Genomic DNA, 22,807 nt, shown 5'->3' with positions numbered 1-22,807 from the left:
GTGTGTGTGTGTGTGTGTAGTAGGAGACATTTCATTACACTAGATTGTCCATCAGACACACATTCGATTTCAGTTTCTGTTTGACTTTGTCTAACTGGGCAATATGGCTGAGGAGGGCTTAGCACTTCACTATAATCTACAACTGGAGATTACCGTAATGGATGGAGGTATTTCTGGTTTATAATGCAACTTCTTTGAATACATTTAGTAGGAAAAGAATGCTTTGTGGCATTACTTTAAATGATCTTCAAGTTTACCCAAAATCTAATAACAATTTTGTGTTTTGAGTAATTGCACAGTCAGGTGTGTTCTCTTTAAAAACAGATAGCTGCCCCAGAAACGTCAGTCAGAGCCAGTGTTTGTGGCTGCAGTGTTATAAAGAGAAGAGCTGCTCAGAAAGGTGGACTCTCGGCGAGTTTAACATCCCTGACATGTTTACGTCTCCTGGGCCGACCCGCTGTGGTATTGTGATCCGCTGTACTCCTCACACTAACCACGTTTGATTGTTTTTTAAAGGGAACTTTCTGTGTTCACCTTCATATCTCAGACTGTTTGATTGGATCGCTCTTTCCGAAAAAGTGTCTAATAGAGCGTTGGCATTATTAATAATAATTTACCTAGCCAGTTTGCGCTCCTTCCACCAGATTGTTGGTCAACCCTGTCAGAGACGTTATGACTCAGCATACCATAATAACCTAGTGAGGCTGTCCGACAACATCATCTCGGACCCAAACCATGTTCTGAACAGCGAATATGAACTGCTACCATCTATTCGGAGATACAGGGTCCCGCGATTCAATGAAGTCAGACTGAAGCACTCCTTTGTGCGTCAGTCAATCCTCACAGTAAATACAGAGCGAAATCCCAGATCAAATGCACGCTAAAGGGTCTTTGAGCATGTTTTCTCTCAGTGATTGTGCTGTTATGTTAAATGTGTGTTGTTGATATTTGTCTATGTTGATGTTACACATGGAGCTGCTGTGATGCAAGTCTAATATCAGACTTGATCCGAGCATTAAAGTATTATTGTATCGTAGAAAAACTATACTTCTCTGAATGAATTGCGTGATCTTTATCCAATTCTGACCAACATAATCTTATGTCGTCTGAGATTTCGTTGTTAATCCTCCCAGACACATGAGCACTAATGATGGTGTGAGATCCTACTCCCTACTGAGGTGCAGTGTAGAGGATGATTAGTCATAAAACTTGCTCTCTCAGCAGGTGAAAGACTAGGAGCGTCCTGTTGAGAAGTGTTTGAGATAAGGAAGCACACCACAGAGCCTAACCTGATTTATGAATTTAATGGCTTCGCAGGAACAACACCTTTCTGCTGAGTGTAATTTCATCAACACAAATTGGATTGTGTCGTTGAGGATTAATGTGTGTTACATTAGCTCTGACTGAATGGCGATGATGGATAACACATGATTCAGTATTATCATGTATCCACTTTTGTAAATGCCACTGCAATGGGTGTGTCTCTTGTTCTTTGGTAGTTAACTAATCCTTAGTTAATATCAAGGTTCATTTTGTTGCCTGACTCACTAATAAATGAGAAGATTAAGTGTGGATTTAGGTTTGATTTACTAATAATGAGTACTTGCTGCCCCAAATCCAGTATGATTAGGCCAAGAATCTATAGTTTTGAAATGATGTAATCTTGCATCATTCCTCCATCCCTCCCTATCTTCCTTCCCTTTGCCCTAATTCTAAATACTACTTGTTTGCTACTTTTGCAGATTGCTTTCATTGTAGTTCAGTCATCACATATGCAACGCCAAAGACTGACAAGGGAAATAAGACTTGCTTTGCTGTCATAAATGCACAACAAAAGAAACACACGCATACTGTTCAGTGCAGGTGTGTGTGTGTGTGTGTGTGTGTGTGTGTGTGTGTGTGTGTGTGTATGTGTGTGTGTGTGTGTGTGTGTGTGTGTGTGTGTGTGTGTGTGTGTGTGTGTGTGTGTGTGTGTGTGTGACTGCATACCCCTGCACTTTTCTTGTGTGTGTTATCGCAGACAGGCTGGTAAACAGTGTGTGTTTGCGAGCAGACGGCAGCCTGGGAGCTGACCTATTCCTGGAGGCAGTTCGTGATTAATGTCACCACCAGGGAGGGACCACAGGGGGGGGGGGGGGGTGGGATGGAGGGAGGGGGGGTGGGAGAACGTCATGCAGCAGCTTTTGTGCTCCATTTCAATCCGAAATCATATGTACCTACCTGAATGGTCATATTTGAAGATGCGTGAGAAGTGTCACAGATTCTGCTCCTGTGAAAGTGTGGACTTATTTTATAATCAGGAATTTGCTCATTGATGTTTCATTCACCTTGACATATTCTCCACGCACAGATGCTTGGAGGTTTTTTAATGTCCTACCGCTATGCGAGATATTTGACTCAAACTTGCAAGTAAAATCCAACTAGATAAATACTAAGGCCGACAGATGAACTGCTTATTTAAGATCAATGTTCCCTTCTCATACTTAATTATAATCTATTATTACATAACAGTTTCTCTGAAGACAAAACCTGACTAGACTTTTAAGCTCTCCAGAACTTCAAATCCATGTTGTGCTTTAAAGTTGTGCTCGACATTCTTTCCCTCTGCCTATCAACTGTTTACATTCAGATTAGCAACTTCAATTCCGTTAGAGATGAAATCTACAGCCAACATTTTTCACAAGTAGCCAGTTTACAGGCTAATGTAAAGTTTGCGGAAAGCTCAATTATTTTCAGACAATAGCGATGGGGTCCGAGAGATTGCATAAACACGGACTGTTTATCTAGATATCACAAAAGCTGTTAGTTGTGTCAAAGTTACTAACAGGGCATGCGATCATGCTGTGTCAAAGTCACATGTACTTCACAGCATGTCTGCTTTTGCTCATGAAAGACAAGTTACCCTGATTCTTACACCAACAATAAAATCATTACTCAGCAAATGTATGCACAGGTTGTTTAAAGCATTACAAAAATGACATATACTGTCTAACTGTATCACCAACAAATAGAAGAGCAGTTTTTCAGCTATATCCAAAGTCGGAAAAGGGCAATCAATTTCCTCCACGAGGCGCCAGGGGTGAGATGTCACGCTGAGGTCTCTGTCTGCCGCTGTCTCTCTAACAAAGCCAGTTTGTGACGCTCCACTGGGATGTCACCTCACAGGTCTGTCCTCCCTGCCGTCTTCCTTCCTCCCTCCTGTCTACACTGTCTGGCTCATCTAGCACTTACGTAATGCTCTATTTGAGAAAACAAGGGTCTCATGGGCCATGGCTGAGTCCCCTGGGTGTGTTTAGGTATTTAGGGGTATTTGAATGAGTGTGAGCAATAATGATTTCAGGTATGTGTGCTTTAGCTCCCCTCCATGTGCGCCTTCATTATTCTTTGCCACGGGACATTTGGGGAGGATGTTGTATGACTCAAGACCGGTTCCCCTGAGAACAGCCACATTCTGCGTCCTACTTTGTAGTCTCAGGTAGAGCACATCTGCCCTATGAGGAATTACTAACTGGCATTATTTTACAGAAATAAACAACTGAGATGACCACATGTACATGACTTACTGTGCTCCTTATTTCCCTTTTAGGAAATGAGGGACTATTTGGCATCTGTGTAGCTCTGTGAGGATGTAATGACGCACATCGGTGCTTTCAGTTGAATGCCATCAGCTCATGCGGATATGCACATTATGACAACGCTATCATATGGATGCTAGGCTGGAATAATGATTTCATTATGTCCAGGAAATATAATCAATTTGCCACTTTGTAATTTAACACCTTTTATTAGTTGTATGCTACATTCAGTCTCTATCTTATTCCTTTGCTTTGCTTTACCCAGTGTTTCTCTTACATGCACTTTACTTGGGCCGCCCATGTATGTTTTATTTGGCAAACTATCTTATCTTTTGTTATCTGCCCAACGGCATCAACAATCGATTAACAAGCGTTGTGTGTATTGCGTAAAGGCAGTTGTTCCTCTTTGGTCTCTCTTCCTCTTGGTGTGAACATGCTGGTGCAGGTTAACTACTTTTCAACCCACTAATTTTCCCATCTCCAGCGCTAACACCAGGATGGATCCGCCCTTTAACTGTGACAGTACTGGGGGTGACTCATCCTTGTTCACTTTTTTAAATTAAACACACCAAGAAGTTAGGGAGGCTGTGAATCTAACACAGGTGGGAGGACATCAATGAACTGCATGCTCCCTACTCTCTCCTTTATCTTTATATATTTTGGTCCTTTGTTTTTGCTGTTTGCTTCAGTTCATGGTTCACATTTCTGGCACCCTTTCCTCTCGTGTGGTGTCTCTCTTCTCTGCTCATTTTACCTTCCCTTTTCCTCTCCCACCAAACCGCCCTCCTCCCTCTCCCTCTCTCTCTGTAAGCACAGAAGCCCTGTGGCCTCATTAAGCTGTCACTGCTCCCTCCTGCCGAGTCGAGCCATAGCATCATTAGGAAGCTCAGTCTGAGACGCCCAACTGACAATCAACCCAGAACCCCCAAACCTCTAATATTCTCTAAATGTCTTACATGCTATCTACATAACGCAGGCTCCTTATCAAATGATCGATCATTGAAGCCACAGAGTATTAAAGTGCATGTGTGAAATATTCATGAGTTCACACAATGGGTATGTAATAATTGGACATTTGTGGGTTGATTATGTGTCGTGTAGGATATCTTCTGACCTCAATATTTTCTACAGTCTAAATGTCTCCACACGTTATCACCTCATGAATGTCACTGGAGGGTTTTACACCCGAACGAGGCTGCAAGTGAATATCCTTAATGGGATCGTGTATACTGGATTTTAGTCTATTATGAAGTACATTATGCTATTGGAGATAAAAGGTCAGAGTTGGGGAGAGCTGCATTATAATGTCAAATTGATGATATTGTACAGGCTATGGTAAGATGTAGAATCAGTTCAGTTTATAAGCTACATTAAAAAATCAATTTAGTGGTGTCAAATTAGCCATACTATAATGGCACACATTAATATTATTATTGATTACTTTGACAATTATTTTTGCAATATACAATTCACCTTTTTTGGTCTATATAATGTCAGCAACTAGTAGAAAATGCCCCAAAATGTACATTTAAAGGGGACCTATCATGCAAAATGCACTTTTGTACGTCTTTTATACATGAATATGTGTCCCCGGTGTTCCAGGGAACTCACCAAGTGTCAGAAAACACAACCCTCTTTATTTTCCTCCATACCCAAATCTCTAAAAAAGGGGCTGCAACGGATCTGATAAAAACTGATCCAGATTTGAACACTGTCCTGACGTCAGGACAGTGGCGCTACGGCTATTGGGCCAACTCCACCAATCAGGAGGAGACAGCCACGGCCATTGCCGTTCTAAAGCGCTGGAGACGTTGTAGTACATATGCCAGGCCTGTAGATGGTGCTGTTCTCACAGAATCAGCCCTTGCAAAAACAGCTAAAAAATGTCAAATTGAGCGAAATGAGGCATGGCTAAAATGCATGATCTGTTTGGTATTTTGAAAAAAAAAAGTATAAATATGCCTTATATAGGTATGGTCCTACACTATATTATTCAAATATAGCATGATAGGTCCACTTTAAATTCAGGAATTTACTTGGGGTATTTCTCACAAGGAAAGGGTAAAGTAACCACAATCTAAAACAAAGTTGTGTTGCAGTGTTTGAGAAATATTCAAGATCCGAAATGTGGAGTCGTCACTAACAGATAAACATTTTAACTAATCATCATAATAATTACTATGGTTTAGAACCAGAGACCCGAGGAAATCACAGCATTGATTCTGTGCTAGTTCAACATCCTCTGGTTTAAAAAAAACAAGTATGGGTACATCGTTAAGTAAAAACAACTTCACATTCAGCTTCCCCAGATGTGTTTTTCCTCCATCAATTGGCCACATATTACGACTTTAAGCCCAAAATAGTTATGTCTTCGATTTGACATGTAAGCACTTTTAATACATCATGTCACATGTACAGTAACACACGGAGGAGGATTAAAAGTGCCGTTAAAGCTTGCTTATGGTTAATGAATTGTGCAGCTACAGGTCAGAGGTCCTTCTGATCTAAGACCGACACATCTCATATCATCTGTGAAATGTCCCTCCTCTAATCATGAGAGTGTAGCACATACAGTATGGAGGATGTTCCCATATCACTAACACCTTGTGGATTAGCCGCCCACTGACTGGCCAGCTGTTGATCTTTTGGCCTCTTCCTAATACTGCAACAATCTGAACACTGTACTGTACGGGCCTTTAGTTGGACCAAGGAGGTGAATTAACAAACTGAACCTATGGCAGGAAGAAAGCTGCATATTCAGCACTTGTAATGAAAAGTCAAATAAAACCGGATGAAGAGCAGCTGTGTTGGTTATGTAATGTAAATAATAGTGAAGGACACACGTTTGCATCAACAGTCACACAATCAAGTGACACAGCAGTAATCGTCTCCTGTTTGGACGGCGGACAGAAGCATCAGGGGCCAAAACGGTCTCTGCCAGCTCCAGGGCATCTGACATAATCCACACAAACACACACACACACCCGCATAGACAAACAAGATAGACAGAAAAACACACAGCCTGAATGTCAGAGGGTTTAGGACACATCACATCACACACAGAGGCATGTAGCAGAAGGACAGAGGACACCAGATCATCTGCACACACACCTTAAACTGACATTTTAGTTCATTTGAGGTTTTTTATGTGTAAGGAAATACTTAATGATTTTTCAGCTATTGTGCAGTTTTTTAAAGGCATATTTAAGATTCAGACCTTTGGGGGTTTCCTATGGCAGCAGGGATAATTTGATGACCGGCGTTGCTAGGAGACCCGGTCCACCACTTGCTTGTGAACGTCATAACCAACTGTGCAGCCAGCTCACGTTGATGTTTCTACCTCCTTATTCAAGCCCACATAGTTATGACCTGTTAAAGATTTTTTGTATGAACATTAAACATTTTGGAGGACCATTTACAGTTTCTATTCCACTCAGCACTGATTCCCACAATATGTTGCTTTTCGTTCATGTTCTGTCAAAACCCACTGAGAATATCAGCAGCTCCCACACTCAGTGTTGAGTTCTGCCCACATTAAAGAAAGTCAAAGTGAAAGAGAACTAAGAAATAAACTCATTCAAAATGATATTACTAATACTTGTACAAAACAAATCCAGCCTTGGACATTCAGACTTACTTAAAATGATGTCGTCTTTCACTGCAGATGTTTACATAGGGAAATCATTTAGAAAAACGACCTATGCACTTTTCAATGGGCTTTCAACAAGCACTATAATGTAAAACTTAGATCGCACAGACATAGCAACTCCATGAGTATGTAAAATAGTTGTTAGGTGTTTAAGACTTCACAGCTTAAAAGTTGTATGGACTTGATGCTAGACACATTTGGGAATCGTGTGACCTTTGAGATTCCAAAAGGATGGTATCGTCAATTTCCTTATTCATCACGTGACTCGGATGCGAGAGGATCAAATTCAAGCCTAAACCTAACTTCAGGATTTTGGTTCTTTAGAAAAGATAAGCTCCAATTGTATGATCTGTCATTCTCCATGGGTCCAGTTGTGGGGAAAAACCAAACTCAAATATGTTAGTCTTTGACTGAAATCACAGATTGGACGTAGGAACTTCTTGCAACCCTGGAGCCCAAGGTAGTAAACTTCCTGTGGATGTTTGAAATGAAGTTATATACTGACACTTTTTTCCATAGGGCTACATGGATATCCCACCAATCTAATTATCAATACACACATTGTGAGTCTGAAATAATATCACCATCTTCTGTACAAACACTGGATCATATTGATGGTATTTATGATATATGTTGGAATGTTATATATCCTTACTGCTGGACTCGAGACAATACTGATCTCACAGAATGTAATGAATCAAACGACATCCCATATGTCACATTATGTTGACAGATGGCTGCTCCGATTACCATGTGTGTAATTATGTCCCATGTGGCTATGGGCTTTATCTTTCTTACTGTACAGTATGTGGCCCATAGGCTTGATGTGCTTCCTGCAATTTCCCGGGTTTGTTTCTTTCTTGTTGACGTCACACTTCCTATAAGCTGTGCTTATCCACACAGTAGATGAAGATGTGATTATTATCGAATCCTGTGGGTGCTGATAATCGGAATTTGACGTACTGTACAGGAGCTTAATGATGCTCTCAGCGCTATAGGGGTTTACTGCTACTCAAATTATGTTTAGTTTTCTCATGGAAGAGTGTATATGTTGCTTCGAGCTTATAATCAAGACTTGTAATGACTGAAATAATTATTTTAGTTTCAGGGCCGAATTACAGTAACTTCAAAATCATATTGTAACTTTTGATATCATAAAAAGGGTAAGGAATAACACTATTTCAGATAAACAGTAAGTCAATGTTCCTGTCCTAACTTACCATAAGACTTAAGATAGAATGTTTTTATTATTATTTATTATATATATAGAAAAAAGGTGCGTAACAGACGAACAACACTGTGTTGTGTTACCGCTGTATTTCTGCAAGTGAACTTTCCTGTCTGCCATATTTCTATTGTGCTTATGTTTCTGTGTATGTGTGTGTGTGTGTGTGTGTGTGTGTGTGTGTGTGTGTGTGTGTGTGTGTGTGTGTGTGTGTGTGTGTGTGTGTGTGTGTTTGTGTGTGTGTGTGTGTGTGTTGTGTGTGTGTGTGTGTGTGTGTGGTGTGGGGGTGGGTGGTTGTGCGTGCGCGTGTGAGAGAGAGAGAGATGGCCACCTGGGGCCTGTCCTCCTTGGTTACCGTGGCGATGTCGCAGTGATTAACGTGCAGGTATGTTAACAGCGAGTTGTCCGCTGCTGTTGCACGTCAAAGCTTTAATAAACACACCGGGGGAACTGGGGATGAAATGGGGACTGCTGCAAAGCACTGTGGGTAGGGCAGGTGATATATGACCTGAAAAGTGTTGTTGTTTACCCTTTTTTCCTAAACTTTTATGACAGTATTATCATAGTTACAGTAGTTGAGCATTCTTGTAAAACCCTCCCATGTGAAAATCAGATTGTGTACAGTATTTAAGGAATGCTTTCTTGATACTCCTAGCCAGCAATTATTCTCTGCGTCTCTGCCTTTTCGTCATTACTTTTAGCTCTACCTGCTCGCTAAGGTTGGACATGTTTGTAGTCTCTGATATGAGAAAAGTAGAAGTGGCACTGAAGCCTTGCAGGATTGCTAAGACGTACTGACACCTTAGTTGCATACTTCTTAATTGGCTTAGTGTTCAGAATAGTTTTACTCCTATTTATCAGTCATTTATCTGAGAACATAATTCTCTAATTTCTCTACAGTCTATTTATATGGCCACTAAGCAGCTCCAGCAGGTTGGGGTTGAGGGGTCACCATATGCTCTAAAGCCTACTCCATCCAGGTCCCATAAACCAGCTCTTAGGCCAGCGCCACCTGCTATTCCGTAAAATAATTAAAGGAGGAATATCCGTCCTCTCAGCAATTGCTCAAAAAATAAACGTGTTTACATTCAACATACGACGTCCTGTAGTATGAATTATGACATGAGCAAACCACGTGGTTATTATTCAATCTAGACGGCAAAGCTCCTCTAACCCTAACAAAGTGGTTATTTGAACCAAAACCACAATCTTTAACTCAACCATACCTCGTTGTTTTTGTCGCGAGCCTTTACTAAACCTAAAGATTTTATGGGTTTAGAAAATTCCCCTACTCTTCAACCCAAATACAACTTTTTGAGAAAAGCATTGTCTCAAAGCTGAAAATGTTTTCTCATACCTGATGAAAGTTGACATTTTCCTGATGCATTGTCTTTACAGGACGGCCCTGATTTTCAATATGTAATGCTGTCTGTAAATCTCATATCAAAATGAATCACAGCTCAGTATAATTGAATGCGGTAAATGTTCAACTTTTCCTTGATAAACAAATATAAAAAGCAGCTCTGAAATATAAAGACAATGCAGATTTAATAACAGTATGAGATTTCAAAAAGTAAAGTGTCAAAAATGCCACCTGCTCTGTTTTTCTTATCGGTTTTTAATGTATAAGAAGTCCCCCTTTATGCACTTGTGTATGTGTTTTAGTTCTAGCTGTATGTATCTGCATGCTGTATGTAGCCATTTTTACCGGAATTGTGTAAGCATAGTGACAAACCTGAATTCCTCTTACTCTAAGTGGGATTCTCCACTCGACAAAGTCAACTATCCTCTACAGTACAGTGCAGCCTCTCTCGCAGCCATTTAGCTCAATTATCAGTGAGTAGAGATGGAGCTATCAGCCCTGGTGTCTCCTAATGGAGCCTGACAGCTGCAGCCACACAGACCTCAGGTCAGGTGGCAGAGCACCCAGGAAGTGATGACACTTTCACAGGTTGAAAGCCCTGCTTGTCCTCTGTGTGTGAATACAGCAACAAAGGCTTAGCTGCAGCATGTGTCACGGAGAGGGCTCACACACACTCACACACATGCATATAAAAGCAGGCCTTGTATCAGTCTATTTAAATGCTGTGTTTGATGATGAAAGATGGGTTGTGATGAAAGTGACAATGCGTCTGAACACAGCATCTCTCCTCTGCTGATAATCAGAGTGTGACGGGGAAGGATTAAGGACTCTACACCTGTGTCTACACACCTGTGTGTGTGTCAGCAGGGGAAATGTTTTGGGTACTTATTTAATTACTGCACTGAAAAACACGTTTTTGGCCCTTTACTTCAGTTTTCTTTGGGGCTATTTTGTACTACTTTTTATTCTCAACCATTATATTTTAAGAGCAATCTGAAAAAATGTGTTAAAAAATGCGGCAGAACTTTTCTTCTTCTTATTCTTCCTATTTTTCCTGTGACCTTGACTAAACTAGCTCTATATAAAGTATTTGAATCTACTAAATTAACAAAATAAATATATATTCTACTTATGCATTAAAAAACAGGCATTTATATCAAATAATCTGTTGTATAATAATACACAGTGAAGTAGGGTCTTTTTCAGTTTTGGTCTCTTTTACTAAATATACTTCATAAAAATACATTATTTAATTGCAGCCCTTTTACTTATACTGCAGCATTTTAATGTAGTTTTATTTTACATTTAAATAAAAGATTGTCCTTTCTCAGTAATGCTTGATTGCCACTGTTTTTTTTCTGCTAACTGGTACACACAGCATCATCTCTGTAATCGACTCCACATCTCATCACCACAAATCACTGGATCCCTTAATCCCGTGAGCGCGCTTAGAGATTGCTAACATTGCCCTCTGTGCCATCTCTCACTAATGAGCTCATACATATCCTGTGTGTGTGTGTGTGTGTGTGTGTGTGTGTGTGTGTGTGTGCGTGCGTGCGTGCGTGTGTGCGTTCGTGTGTGTGTTGAATATTTGCATGTATGTGAGTGGCGTGTTTGATATCCTAATGCCTTTTGATGTTTAAATCACTAATCTAATTTGCTGCCTGATTTACTGGCTGTAAATCTGTCTGGTTCATATTGTATTGAGACTACATTGGGAAAGTCTGAACATGATGGCCTATTAAACGCTGACAGGCTGCTGCAGGACCAGGTGGAGGGAGATTTGGTTTCCTCTAATTAAATCATTGATCGATAGGCACTACAGGTGCCGGTTTTACAGCAGCAGTCGTGACACAGTTATAGTTGTCATATTAATTTGACTCTGGCCTGTGAGGTGTCAGCTGAGAGAAGAGGTGATAATGAGCAGATCGATGTGCTGTTTTTAATTGACTTTAGATACGCTTTTTCTTCTGGCTCTCTAAGTCTTGCCTCCACTCTCATCGTCTCTGCTTCTGTTTTCTGCTGTTGATGTATCTCTTGTCAGTTCATCCTCCCTCTGTCTTCTCTCTTCTCTTCTTTACTTCTGAGTCACAGCTTCATTATCGTTTTTATCAGTGTCAGAAGACAGATTAGTTTCTACAAGTGACATGATTGATCTTTCCGCCCTGGGACTGGGATGGCTGTCAGGGGCTGTGTTTGAGTAGATCAGTGTGTACTAGTGTGTGTGCTTGCGAGTGTGAGTGATTGTAGATGTGTTATAGTTTGGCATCCATTTCCATTTTTGACAACAGAGGACTTGAGCTGTTACTAAATATTCTTTTGAAGATTGTCAAGTAGACATTCTTTCAAACGCTGTAACGCAGCACTTACATGTAAAGAGGCCTTATATGCTTTTCTTCTGTAGTGTGTTGTATGGGTTTGTGTTCATGTAAATGGTCTGCAAAGGCTAAAATGCCAATGTTCATGGCAGAGGAAGTTTCTCTCCCTCACTTCCCCCCCTGCTTGAAATGCCTTAATTGGACTCCTACCCATATAGAGCAGACTGGGCTCTGGTTTCAGACAGAGGGTGAAAACAGGGGATGCAGCACAGGCAGTATGAGATAAATAAAGACCTTTTTGAACATTAAAGCATATACACATGTCACAGAAGAAGCACAAAATACTAATATGAACATGAAAATGAGCCCATTAACTTTAAAGATACACATAGTAAAAGCATTTTCCCTCTCAACTTTGATTATGTAAGAGAATTCTGTAAAACCGTCGACAGCACACCTTCACCTGCAAAAAAAGAAAATGTACACTCGTATTATTAATTTGAAATACATTCAAGTTATAAACTTTCAATTTTCAATGTGGAAGCTACAAAAGGTTTGGGGCTTGTGCACTTGATGAGATTTGTTTTGAGTTTTTAATATGTAATTAACACAGTTGTCGGCCCTTGTATATGAAATATAAGTAAGGTTAGTACTTTTCTCTAAATCAAAAACCAGTAGTCATCAATCTTCATACATTTTCATTGCATACTCATTTATTATTGTTGTTAATCATGCAAAAATAAATACCCAGAGATGTTTTCTTTCTATCAGAGAGGCATCACAAACGCAGATGGTTTGGCAGGTGAAGCTGTCCGTCCGTGACAGAGTTGGTCTCCAGTTTGATGCCACCTATGTGATGCCACCCACCTGGACACCCACACACACACAGACTGCAGAGCCTTGTCTCCAATTCTCATCTCTATATTACTTTTCTTTCTTTTTCCCTTTGATTCTCACCATAAGTTCTCCAAGAAACATCAACATCTTCTACACTGTCTCTCTCCTTTCACCGCATCATTGTAAGCTGCTTACAAACACAGTAGTACAAGCAGTCAGTGAGTGCAGTATGCAGTGTGTGCTCTTAACTGCAGGTCACACAGTTATCTTGGCTGAAGGCAGCATGTGTGTAAACTAGCCTGACATCCCTGTTGTTGTGTGGGGTCACAGTACTTCAGCAGGAGAGAATAACTGAGGGTCCTCTCGGCTATAAACATCCTTGCATGGTTTTTCTTTCAGCCGGGCAGCTGAGCTTCGGCCCTGAGGAGAGAGAACATTTCATCATCATGTGAGGCGAGATTGCTACACAGTGTTAATTTCTTCACTTGTTTTTTCCTTCGTGGTTATTTTGCCTTTTATGGAGAATGTGCACACACACTTAATTTCATTAGGCCACAGAGTGATTTACTCTCTACTTGTTTGCCTCCTCTCCACAGTTAGCGTTTCCTCCGCTGACTTTCAATCATCACTGGATGTTCTCTAACCCATTATCACCATAGCAACTGTACAGTTGTTCACTTTGTTTCTCCCAAGCACCTCATCACACACACACACACACACACACACACACACACACACACACACACACACACACACACACACACACACACACACACACACACACACACACAACCACCTAGTATGATTGAGGTCTTTTGAATTCATAGTCGTTTTGGTGATTCTCTGTTTGATGATAAATCAAAATGATGTCTGGTGGGCAATTTTGCAATTATCCGGTGTTTGTATGTAGTGCATAAATACTCTTTGGTAAAACGAAAAATAGAAATCCTTGATGGAGCATTATTGCATTAAATCACTAAATCAAATCAGCTCTTTAAATCTGTTGGTTGGATTTGGGTTGTTTGAATCTAGATTTCGATAATAATCTGCCATTTTGCCAAACTATTAATCGTTTTACTCGTTTTCAAGCAAAAATACAAAGAAATAAGTGTTGGTTCCAGCTTCGGCAAATCCTTATAAAGTATAACTGAGAAACAAAAAAACAGATAAGGTTAGACGGCTGGATAACTGTGTGCTCTGAGAAGCAGTAAACAATGGACACTATAAAATATTGAAAAAATTGCAAATGTTTCATGAGGAAGTAGAGACTTTAAAAACATTCTCTAGTATACACAGGATGAACCTCGGAGAGAAATGCTAAAGCAAACATAACTCATTGTTGAGTTGGGGAGGTTTGTGATTCACTATTGGTGGTAAAATGACGTTTTACTGTAGGCATATTCTCCTTTTATTTCCCTTTTCCTGTAGTAATGAAGTGGGCCACTCAGAAACACTTGAGTAGGATGCTTGACAACAAAGTCTCTCAACATAATCATATCAAATCAAACAAGGATGGAGATCACAGCCTGAAAAATGCTTAAGCTTATGAAGCATCATACGGGTAAATTACACTATGCCCTAGTAGCCACCAATTAGAAGCAGGCAGATGTGAAGGCGTCTCTGAAGGGTCGCTTGTCAACCAATTAACCTAAAAAATGAGTCACATCGCCCTCCTCACTCTCCCCATCACTTTTTATAGCTATAATATCCAACGAGTAATTAGATATTGTTACCTCTGACGCTCAATGCCTGACTTTAATAAGCAAGACCCGCATTTGACTCATTGTCACTCTGCCCTCATTACCAATCTTTTCCTCTACTTCTGCTTGATGTGACCCTCGTTACGCTTCGAGGAATTCGGCAGCAGCATCATCTCGCCTCACTGGAACCAACTTCCCTCCTGGTTTCGCCTCATCAGCTCTGTATGTTAGTGTCTGCCAGCATCTTTACCCAGCGCAGCTTGATGTCCAGTATTGAAATGCCCGGGAGGATGTTTGAAAGAGACAAGCTGAAATGATGACTTAGCTAGTCCGTTTTAGATGTGCCACCCTCCGCTTTTATGTATGTGTTGTGTTTTGCAATGTGTGGCTGCTATTTGCCAGTGCTTCAGCTGCATGACTAACTTGTTTTGGATATTTTATGACTGACTGTCTATTGATGATTTGTGAGTCATGTATTCATGCTTCTTGTAACAGATGCTTCCATTACACTTCAGACTGCATATGAGAAGAAAACGAAGAGGAGAAGTTCTGTTGTGTTTTTGTGACCATGTTTTCATGTGCATCTTGAGACAGAGACTAGTTTCCTTCCATATGTTTCAGCCAAAGCCTCCATGTAAATAGACAGGGCTCAGTCATTGTGCTATGGAGACCAAGCATCATGTTGCATAGTGTCAATCTAATCTTCAGATTCCTTCTCTGCTGGAAAGTACAAGTTTGTATTCACTTGACCAAACGGTTGATTTTAGTGTGGCAGCGTGGGCCATGATGAAAGCTGCCAAGAGAGCTGCCTCTTCAAGCGCTTGAGCATTTAAATATTATGCATATTGGTATTCTGTTTGACACGTAATCAAACAAACAAACAGCTCCTTTATATTGAGTCTCTTGAAACCCTTTAAAGTGCTGCCAGCACTGAGCAAACTTATAGGAGTACACTCGTAAATGTTCGTATCTTCTTCCTTTGGCAGCGCCTAAAATGTGTATGTGCTAAAGTGGACTTATGGTGTTAGCTGGGTGCTATACTGAGATATTATGGTTCGTAACCTACATTGTGAGTTGTGGATGTGCCTTGTTATTTATGTGTGTAGTGCTGAGCTTGTCACATACAATGCCTAATCTACTTTATTATAGTGTGGGTCTTACAAACATAGACAGTTTTATTGCAGATAATGTTGCAAGAGAGAGAAGCTTGTGCATTAAGCCATTTTAGTTCAAGTTATAGCTTGTACTTTGTGTTTTATTAGTATACCATAATCAACCCGTGCAACAAGAGACATAATGTATCATCAGAAGAAGTGGTGGACACAAAGACTTCCTTTGTGTGTGTTTTGGTTGAAAACTAACATGCATGTGTGTTTTCCGTCCTAAATGGTGGAAAGAATTCACACATGCATGCAGAGACACACGCAGAACTTCGGAGTGCAAATCAGATAATGTCTTCACACTCAACCTCTCCCTATAATGGGCTGCACTGAGTCAACAGGCTCAGGATGACTGTGAGTGGAAACCCTGCCACTTTCATTTCACCCATGGCTCCGAGGAGGAGGGGCGCAAAGACAGAGAGACAATAACACACGGTGACAGAAAGAAAACATTAAATGGAAATACTGTGAGAGGAAGAAGAGTTGGCATTGAAAATAAAAAAAAGCATACAGTGCTCACTGTCTAGCACCTTGGAGGGGAAGGAAGTGAAGATAAACACAAATAAATAGAGATCAGGGAGATTATCTGAATCCTTGGTGAAGTCTTTTTTAAGACTTTAATGTTCCCACAGTTCAACAATCATAAGAATACAGGCGAAAATGGTAAGCAGAAGGAGGGAGACCCGGGAGAGAGACACGACCACTACGCCATCTGTTTTTTTTTTCTCAAGAAAAGCCTCCAGGAAAGACCGAAGGAAAGGAGCAAAGATAGGCGAGCTTGCTAAGATGAAAACATGCCAATTAGACTTTCCCTGGACCCTTGCAACACTCTCTGTCAGTAACTCCATTACCACCAAACAACCCCCTCCTCTTTTAAACACAGACTTCCCCTCTACGTATCTCTGTCGCCGCCTCTTTCTCACTCTGCTGCTGTCGTCATGTAAGCTTGGAAGTAAAGGGCATTTCTCAGCGTTGTGCGCCCACTTACCCAGTCAGTGGCCTGTATAATTACACATGAAGACATTCTGACACATTGCATTATGATAGAGGCAGCGCTGGTGGAGGTTGATCCAGCCTCATTTGCAGGGCTTTAATTACAGCTGTGTTTGTTTATTGTAGAAATGAGCTAACCTCAGCATTCACAATAGTGACTGGAGAAAATAAATTCCCAACAAATGACCCTTAAATTACATGACATGAATACGGTATGTGTTCATTTTTTTTTAAATAATCGAATCCAGTTTTTTCGTTTTTTGGAAACCGATCAGAGCATCAATTCCCCGTTCCTCATCAGCTCGATTTTTACTTTGCCTCGGTGCCAGATGTTCAGGCCAAGATAAACAGTTGCTCAGTTATGCTGCTGCTGGCACTGCGCGAGCATTGGTGTCTTAATAACAGTTGAAACTGAAACAAGGAGGATGCTGGGAAGGCTTCCAGGATGACAAGATGGAGAGAACTGACACCAACACAAAAACACCTTACACGTTCCCACGCGCCGATAATGAGCTGACATCGACTTTCCATCTGGGAATGTCTTTCTTTCTGGTCCTCTTTGCGTCAGACTCCTACACGAATGATATCATGAACAAAATGCATCATCAATTAATCAATCTCTTTCAAATGTTGTCACGAGTTATCATACAAGGAACAATTCCAGTGAAATGTCATCCCGCTTGTTCCTTTGATTTATTTAAGAATCAACTATGGTAGATAGAAATGAAAGTGAGGGCTGTTTAGTGAGTTAATGAGGCAAACAGTATTGCATCATTAATCTCTGAGGGAGAGATTAAGCAGTAGAATGATGAACAGATGTTTTAAAAGAGGTCCATTTATATTCCCATTTTCTCCTCCTTTATATAACGTTATCGTTGAGCCTGCCTTAAGTTGTTCCAATAAACCTAAAACTATTTTGTCTGAATTTAATGTTTATCCAGAGGGCTTTGTGGCCATTAAAAGAAAAAGGAATTTAACATTTGCCTGGAAGAAGAAACACATTGGAGCAAAACCCTTTTTATCTTACTTTTGAACATATTGTCTATTTGAGAAAAATAAACACTTGATACACTTTGGAAAGTGTCTTTGTACAATTGCCGGAGAACACAGATGTACACAAACACTATTAATCCTATTTCAGAGCACTGGATTATTCCTTGATTTCACCTACCATGCTAATCCTAGTTTAGCTAGTTGAATGATTCTATATGGCAATGTTGGGCGAAACAAGTATTGGATGAATTGGCATGATATTAAGTACACTCATTGATGCCCCCCTCAGGATGTATTGTCATAAGTTTTGGTGATTCCCAAGATATTCCTAACAGCTTGTATTTTTCCCATCTCTCTCTCTCTCTCTCTCTCTCTCTCTCTCTCTCTCTCTCTCTCTCTCTCTCTCTCTCTCTCTCTCTCTCTCTCTCTCTCTCTCTCTCTCCAGGACCCCAGAAGCAAGCACAAATTCAAGATTCACACATATGGCAGTCCCACCTTCTGTGACCACTGTGGCTCGCTGCTGTACGGGCTCATCCACCAAGGGATGAAATGTGACAGTGAGTACACACTCTGTCTGCGTCCGTGTGTGTGTGTGTGTGTGTGTGTGTGTGTGTGTGTGTGTGTGTGTGTGTGTGTGTGTGTGTGTGTGTGTGTGTGTGTGTGTGTGTGTGTGTGTGTGTGTGTGTGTGTGTGTGTGTGTGTGTGCGTGCGTGCGTGCGTGTGTGTGTGTGTGCCTGTGTTGAATATGCTGTGCTGGTCTCCCTAATGAGAACAGATGGGAATAGACTTATACTGTACTCTCAGCCACATCTGCAGCCCAGGCAGGATATACAGTTCCATCCTGCAGAGGCCTCTCTCGCTCCCATTCTTTCCACCCACTCTCTTCTATCAACTGTCCCCTTCTTTCCCTGCCTGTATGACCCCCCCATCCTGCACTCTATTTAATTCTTCTGTCATCCTACTTCTTCTCTTTCTTCCCTCTTTGCTCTTCCCAATTCTTACTCTGATCATCCTTTGCCCTCTTTTGCTTCTACATACTACTTCTCTGTACCTTCCTTTATCCTCCATCCATCACTCTCCCTCCCTCTCTGCTCCTCTTACTCCATCCATTCATCCGTCTTCCTCGCAGATGGTAATAGAAGCACGCCAGAGCAAATTGATAGCCATCGCCATCATGACCTTCTCTTGTCTCGTCTGGTCTCCTGTCAGCATGTCGAGGGGTGGGGAGGGAAGAAGAGGGAGAGAGAAGGAAATATAGGTGGTTGGCTGGGAAAATGCAGAAAGAGGGAGGAAGAAGGACAGAGTTAGAGGTTTTAGGGGGAAATAGCAGGTTTCCTACAATATCCAACCTCTTCTGACACAATCAAATCAGCTCACAGTGCAATATCATTTCTAAGTTCATGTGGTTATTAGTTATTGATGTTTTAGTGCTATACTACAAAAGCAGTGGCTCCTTAAAGTACTGCTTTCTCATTCAAAATATACATTTCTTTCTACACATAATCATCCCTTAAACACATATTTTGCCACATTGGGTCTCCAGACTTGTATACAAATTGGTCAAGATTCGTAAGATTTTGAAGATAATTGTTTTGCTCCTACTCAAGAACCTCCCTAAGTTGACAAGAGAAGGTCTTCGCTGCCGTACAGAAAGTTGAGCACACACCTGAGGAATGTTTCAGAGCCACTGACTCACAGTGAACAATATGTTATGTTTCGCAGCTGCTTTCATTTATTTTGTTTCTGTATTCCTCAAGGTTGAAAACACAAGAATATAGCTGAAATTGATTTTGTCTGCAATCCCTTTCCACATATCACCATTGTCTGCTCTAAGTCCCTCTTATTATGTTTCTCTCACGTCTGTTTCCATATCGTACAAATATTCAATTTTACATTTGAATTGCTTGTGGAGATTTCAAGATTCCACAAACAAAGTACAGAATAACATATCACTAACAAAATGTGGGAAATATTAATTCATCTTTACTTCTGATATGTATTTCTGCTCTGATTGCACGTGACCAATCATGTGACCGTCTGAGAGTTTACCTTTCATTTTCCTTTTTAGTCATTGGCTTGATAAATGTATCCTAAAACCTTGATTCATAGTGAAGAACCTCTTTAATCCTAAACCGGCTGTTTTAAGTGAAATTATAAAGAAGTTTGATGAATAAGAGGTCATATTTACACAGATGAAAGCACAGGGCACATTCAGTTCATTAAAGGTTCATGTTTACTGAGTGCAAACCCTGTCCTCTTCTTTCGGTGTTATAAAATATAAAAATTCATTTTGTATTTAATGTCTTTCAAGGCAGAGCTCCCTTCACAATGAGAGCTGACTCTTTGTCTGCTGTCATTGAGATCTCTGCAGAATGTTAAGGTTTATTCAGGTTTATTTTGCCCAGCACATCAAAACAACCCCAACTCTGTTTTTACCAGTTTCTTCAGAACAGCTTTTCCCAAGAAAAGTGTAATGTGATGTCTTAGATGTCCTAACCTGTCCTCTCTTTATATGAGTGATTCACTCTCAAATGCATGCATGGAATAAGAAAGGATGCATATTACACTGGTATGAGATCCAAAAAGTGATCCACTTATAAACTCCTGTACATTCTGTCTCTTTCCAGCCTGCGACATGAACGTACACAATCAGTGTGTGGTCAACGTGCCAAGCCTGTGTGGGACGGACCACACGGAGCGCCGGGGTCGCCTCTTCCTCAAGATCGAGGTCAGCATGGACAGGCTACACGTCACAGGTAGGTCTTATTTTCAGTCAGTGTTTAGTACTCTAGGCCGCTCAGTGTCAGAATGATGAGTGAAAAGGCTTCTTTATGTTACTCAAGTGGTCGATTTCCAGACCATTGAACGAAATCTCGAGTCATATGAATCACTTTGGACTTCTACAAGTGGCTTCGACTAGTGTTAGTGAACTATGGTGGTAACTCAATCGTTAATTAATACGGAAAGGATTCTGTGTGTCAGTGCAGTCCCTTCAGATGCTTCGTATTGACTTTAGATATAAAAATCAACTGTAATTCTGCATTTTAAATGGCTCAACTTGGAGTTTATACTCTGACGGCCTTTTCCCCATTTCCTACCAACCCAACTTTCAGAGCACTTGCTCGGACCACACCCATCTTCAGCCTTGGCCTTCATTTTGATCTCAATTATACCCCTGTAAAGTTTTGTGACACCAAATACTGTAGGGCCATGGGCGTAGAGTAGGGTCTCAACTACACCTAAAGTGACTGCATCTTGCACGGTTGTGATGCTCGGGCGGTGACTAAATCTGTCCAGACATACAGAAATATAAACACCTGGCAAAGTACTCGAAACCTCCTCATTAGGAATTCCTGCTGCAGTGATTGTCTTCAGGAGCACTTTTTGCCCTGATGACACACACACAGACTCACAAGATAACAACTATACCTGCATCGCTGTGTGATACAAGTTATGACTGCAGATAGAAATTATCTATTAGCTAAAATCTCGCATAAATCATCTCTTCTCTTTTCTGAGATGAATGTGTTTGTATGCATGGTCCCTGTTCAAATAAATACATAAGTGTTCTGGTACCTAGCAGAAATGTAATGTGCATGCTGTAAAGGTCCCACTTTTCAAAGCAAAATGCAGTAAGCTACTTTTAATGAAAGAAAACGGACAAGGACTCCTGCGCACTAATGATTAGGCGTTGAGTTATTGTTGGAGGTTTTACCTGCATCAACAGAAAATAAGTATTTTCAATCTAAAACTGTTACATCATGAGAAAAAAAATGACATCATCTGTGTCAGCATAAAAAAATGCTAAAGTCATGACTGCCTTTGTAACCTGTGTGTCCCATGTGTGTCCTATGTGTGTGTATTTTCAACACCTCCAAATTATCCTGTCAGTCAAGAGCAGCACCTGGAGTGGACAACTCTCAGGTGCTAAAACCCCTTTGGCAGGGAGAGAACTGACGGCTGGGTCACTGTGCACACACACACACACACACACACACACACACACACACACACACACACACACACACACACACAGACACACACACAGACACACACACACACACACACACACACACACACACACACACACACACACACACACACACACACACACACACATACACACACACACACACACACACATACACACACACACACACACACCACACACACACACACACACACACACACACACATACACACACATACACACACACATACACACACACACACACACACATACACACACATACAAACACGCACAAACACACAAACATGGCCAGACAGTGGAGGTCAGGAAATATAAGGGCTGAGGCCAATAGTGCCAAAAGTATTTTTTACTCAGTGAGGATAAAACCTCTAGCTAGAGCAGGGACCAAGTGTTAGGTGTGATTGAATTGAAAATATATTGCTTTCATAAAAATGTGTTTGTGTGTTTAGAGAATGAAAGGAAGCTATAGTCACAGTCAGCGTAGGGCATTTGCTCTCTCTGTTTTTCAGTTTTAATATATTTCATATTTCATTATGTTATCCAGCTTTTTATTGTTTAGCAGTGCCTGATATACATCCTATTTGTTATGTGGTGACCAGCCTCAGCAAGAAAACGAGGAATGCTACCATGTTAGATTGATGGTATTTCCCTGGATTTTCATGCGTTCACACGTCAAAACACCCACTGGTGTCCTGTGTTTACGAAAGTGTTGCTTCACACTGTGTCAACTTCAAGGAACGATGCTCTGCAGCACCTGCTACTGGCATATGTGGTGTCTGGTGTTCTAAAAACAAATCTCAGTGTTTGACGTATGTGTCTACTTTCCATTCATCAAGCAGCGCCAACACCAATTCATCTGTTGATTATTTTTGCGATTTATCCAAATGTAATTTAGGCAACAATTTGTCAAATAATTGTGACTAATACCCATCACTTTTATCCAATGCCAAATGTGACATCCTTAATCCGCTTGTTCTCTTTCACAAAAAGTCCAAAACTCACT

General features: G+C 40.8%; 1 protein-coding gene across 2 annotated transcripts in view; it reads left to right on the top strand.

Annotated features, from left to right (window-relative positions):
• Window positions 1-22,807, top strand: part of si:ch73-374l24.1 (protein kinase C alpha type) — a 106,311-nt gene that overhangs the window by 59,048 nt on the left and 24,456 nt on the right. For both annotated transcript variants that reach the window (XM_034143008.1, XM_034143007.1), the window contains exons 4-5: window positions 18,259-18,370; window positions 20,441-20,569. In XM_034143008.1, coding sequence (XP_033998899.1) covers window positions 18,259-18,370; window positions 20,441-20,569 — 241 coding nt within the window. The remainder of the gene's footprint in view (window positions 1-18,258; window positions 18,371-20,440; window positions 20,570-22,807) is intronic.

Source organism: Trematomus bernacchii, unplaced genomic scaffold (genome assembly GCF_902827165.1).
Source record: "Trematomus bernacchii unplaced genomic scaffold, fTreBer1.1, whole genome shotgun sequence".
NCBI lineage: Eukaryota > Metazoa > Chordata > Actinopteri > Perciformes > Nototheniidae > Trematomus > Trematomus bernacchii.
Note: the sequence above shows the minus strand (reverse complement) of the source record. Positions and strands in the feature narration are given on the sequence as shown.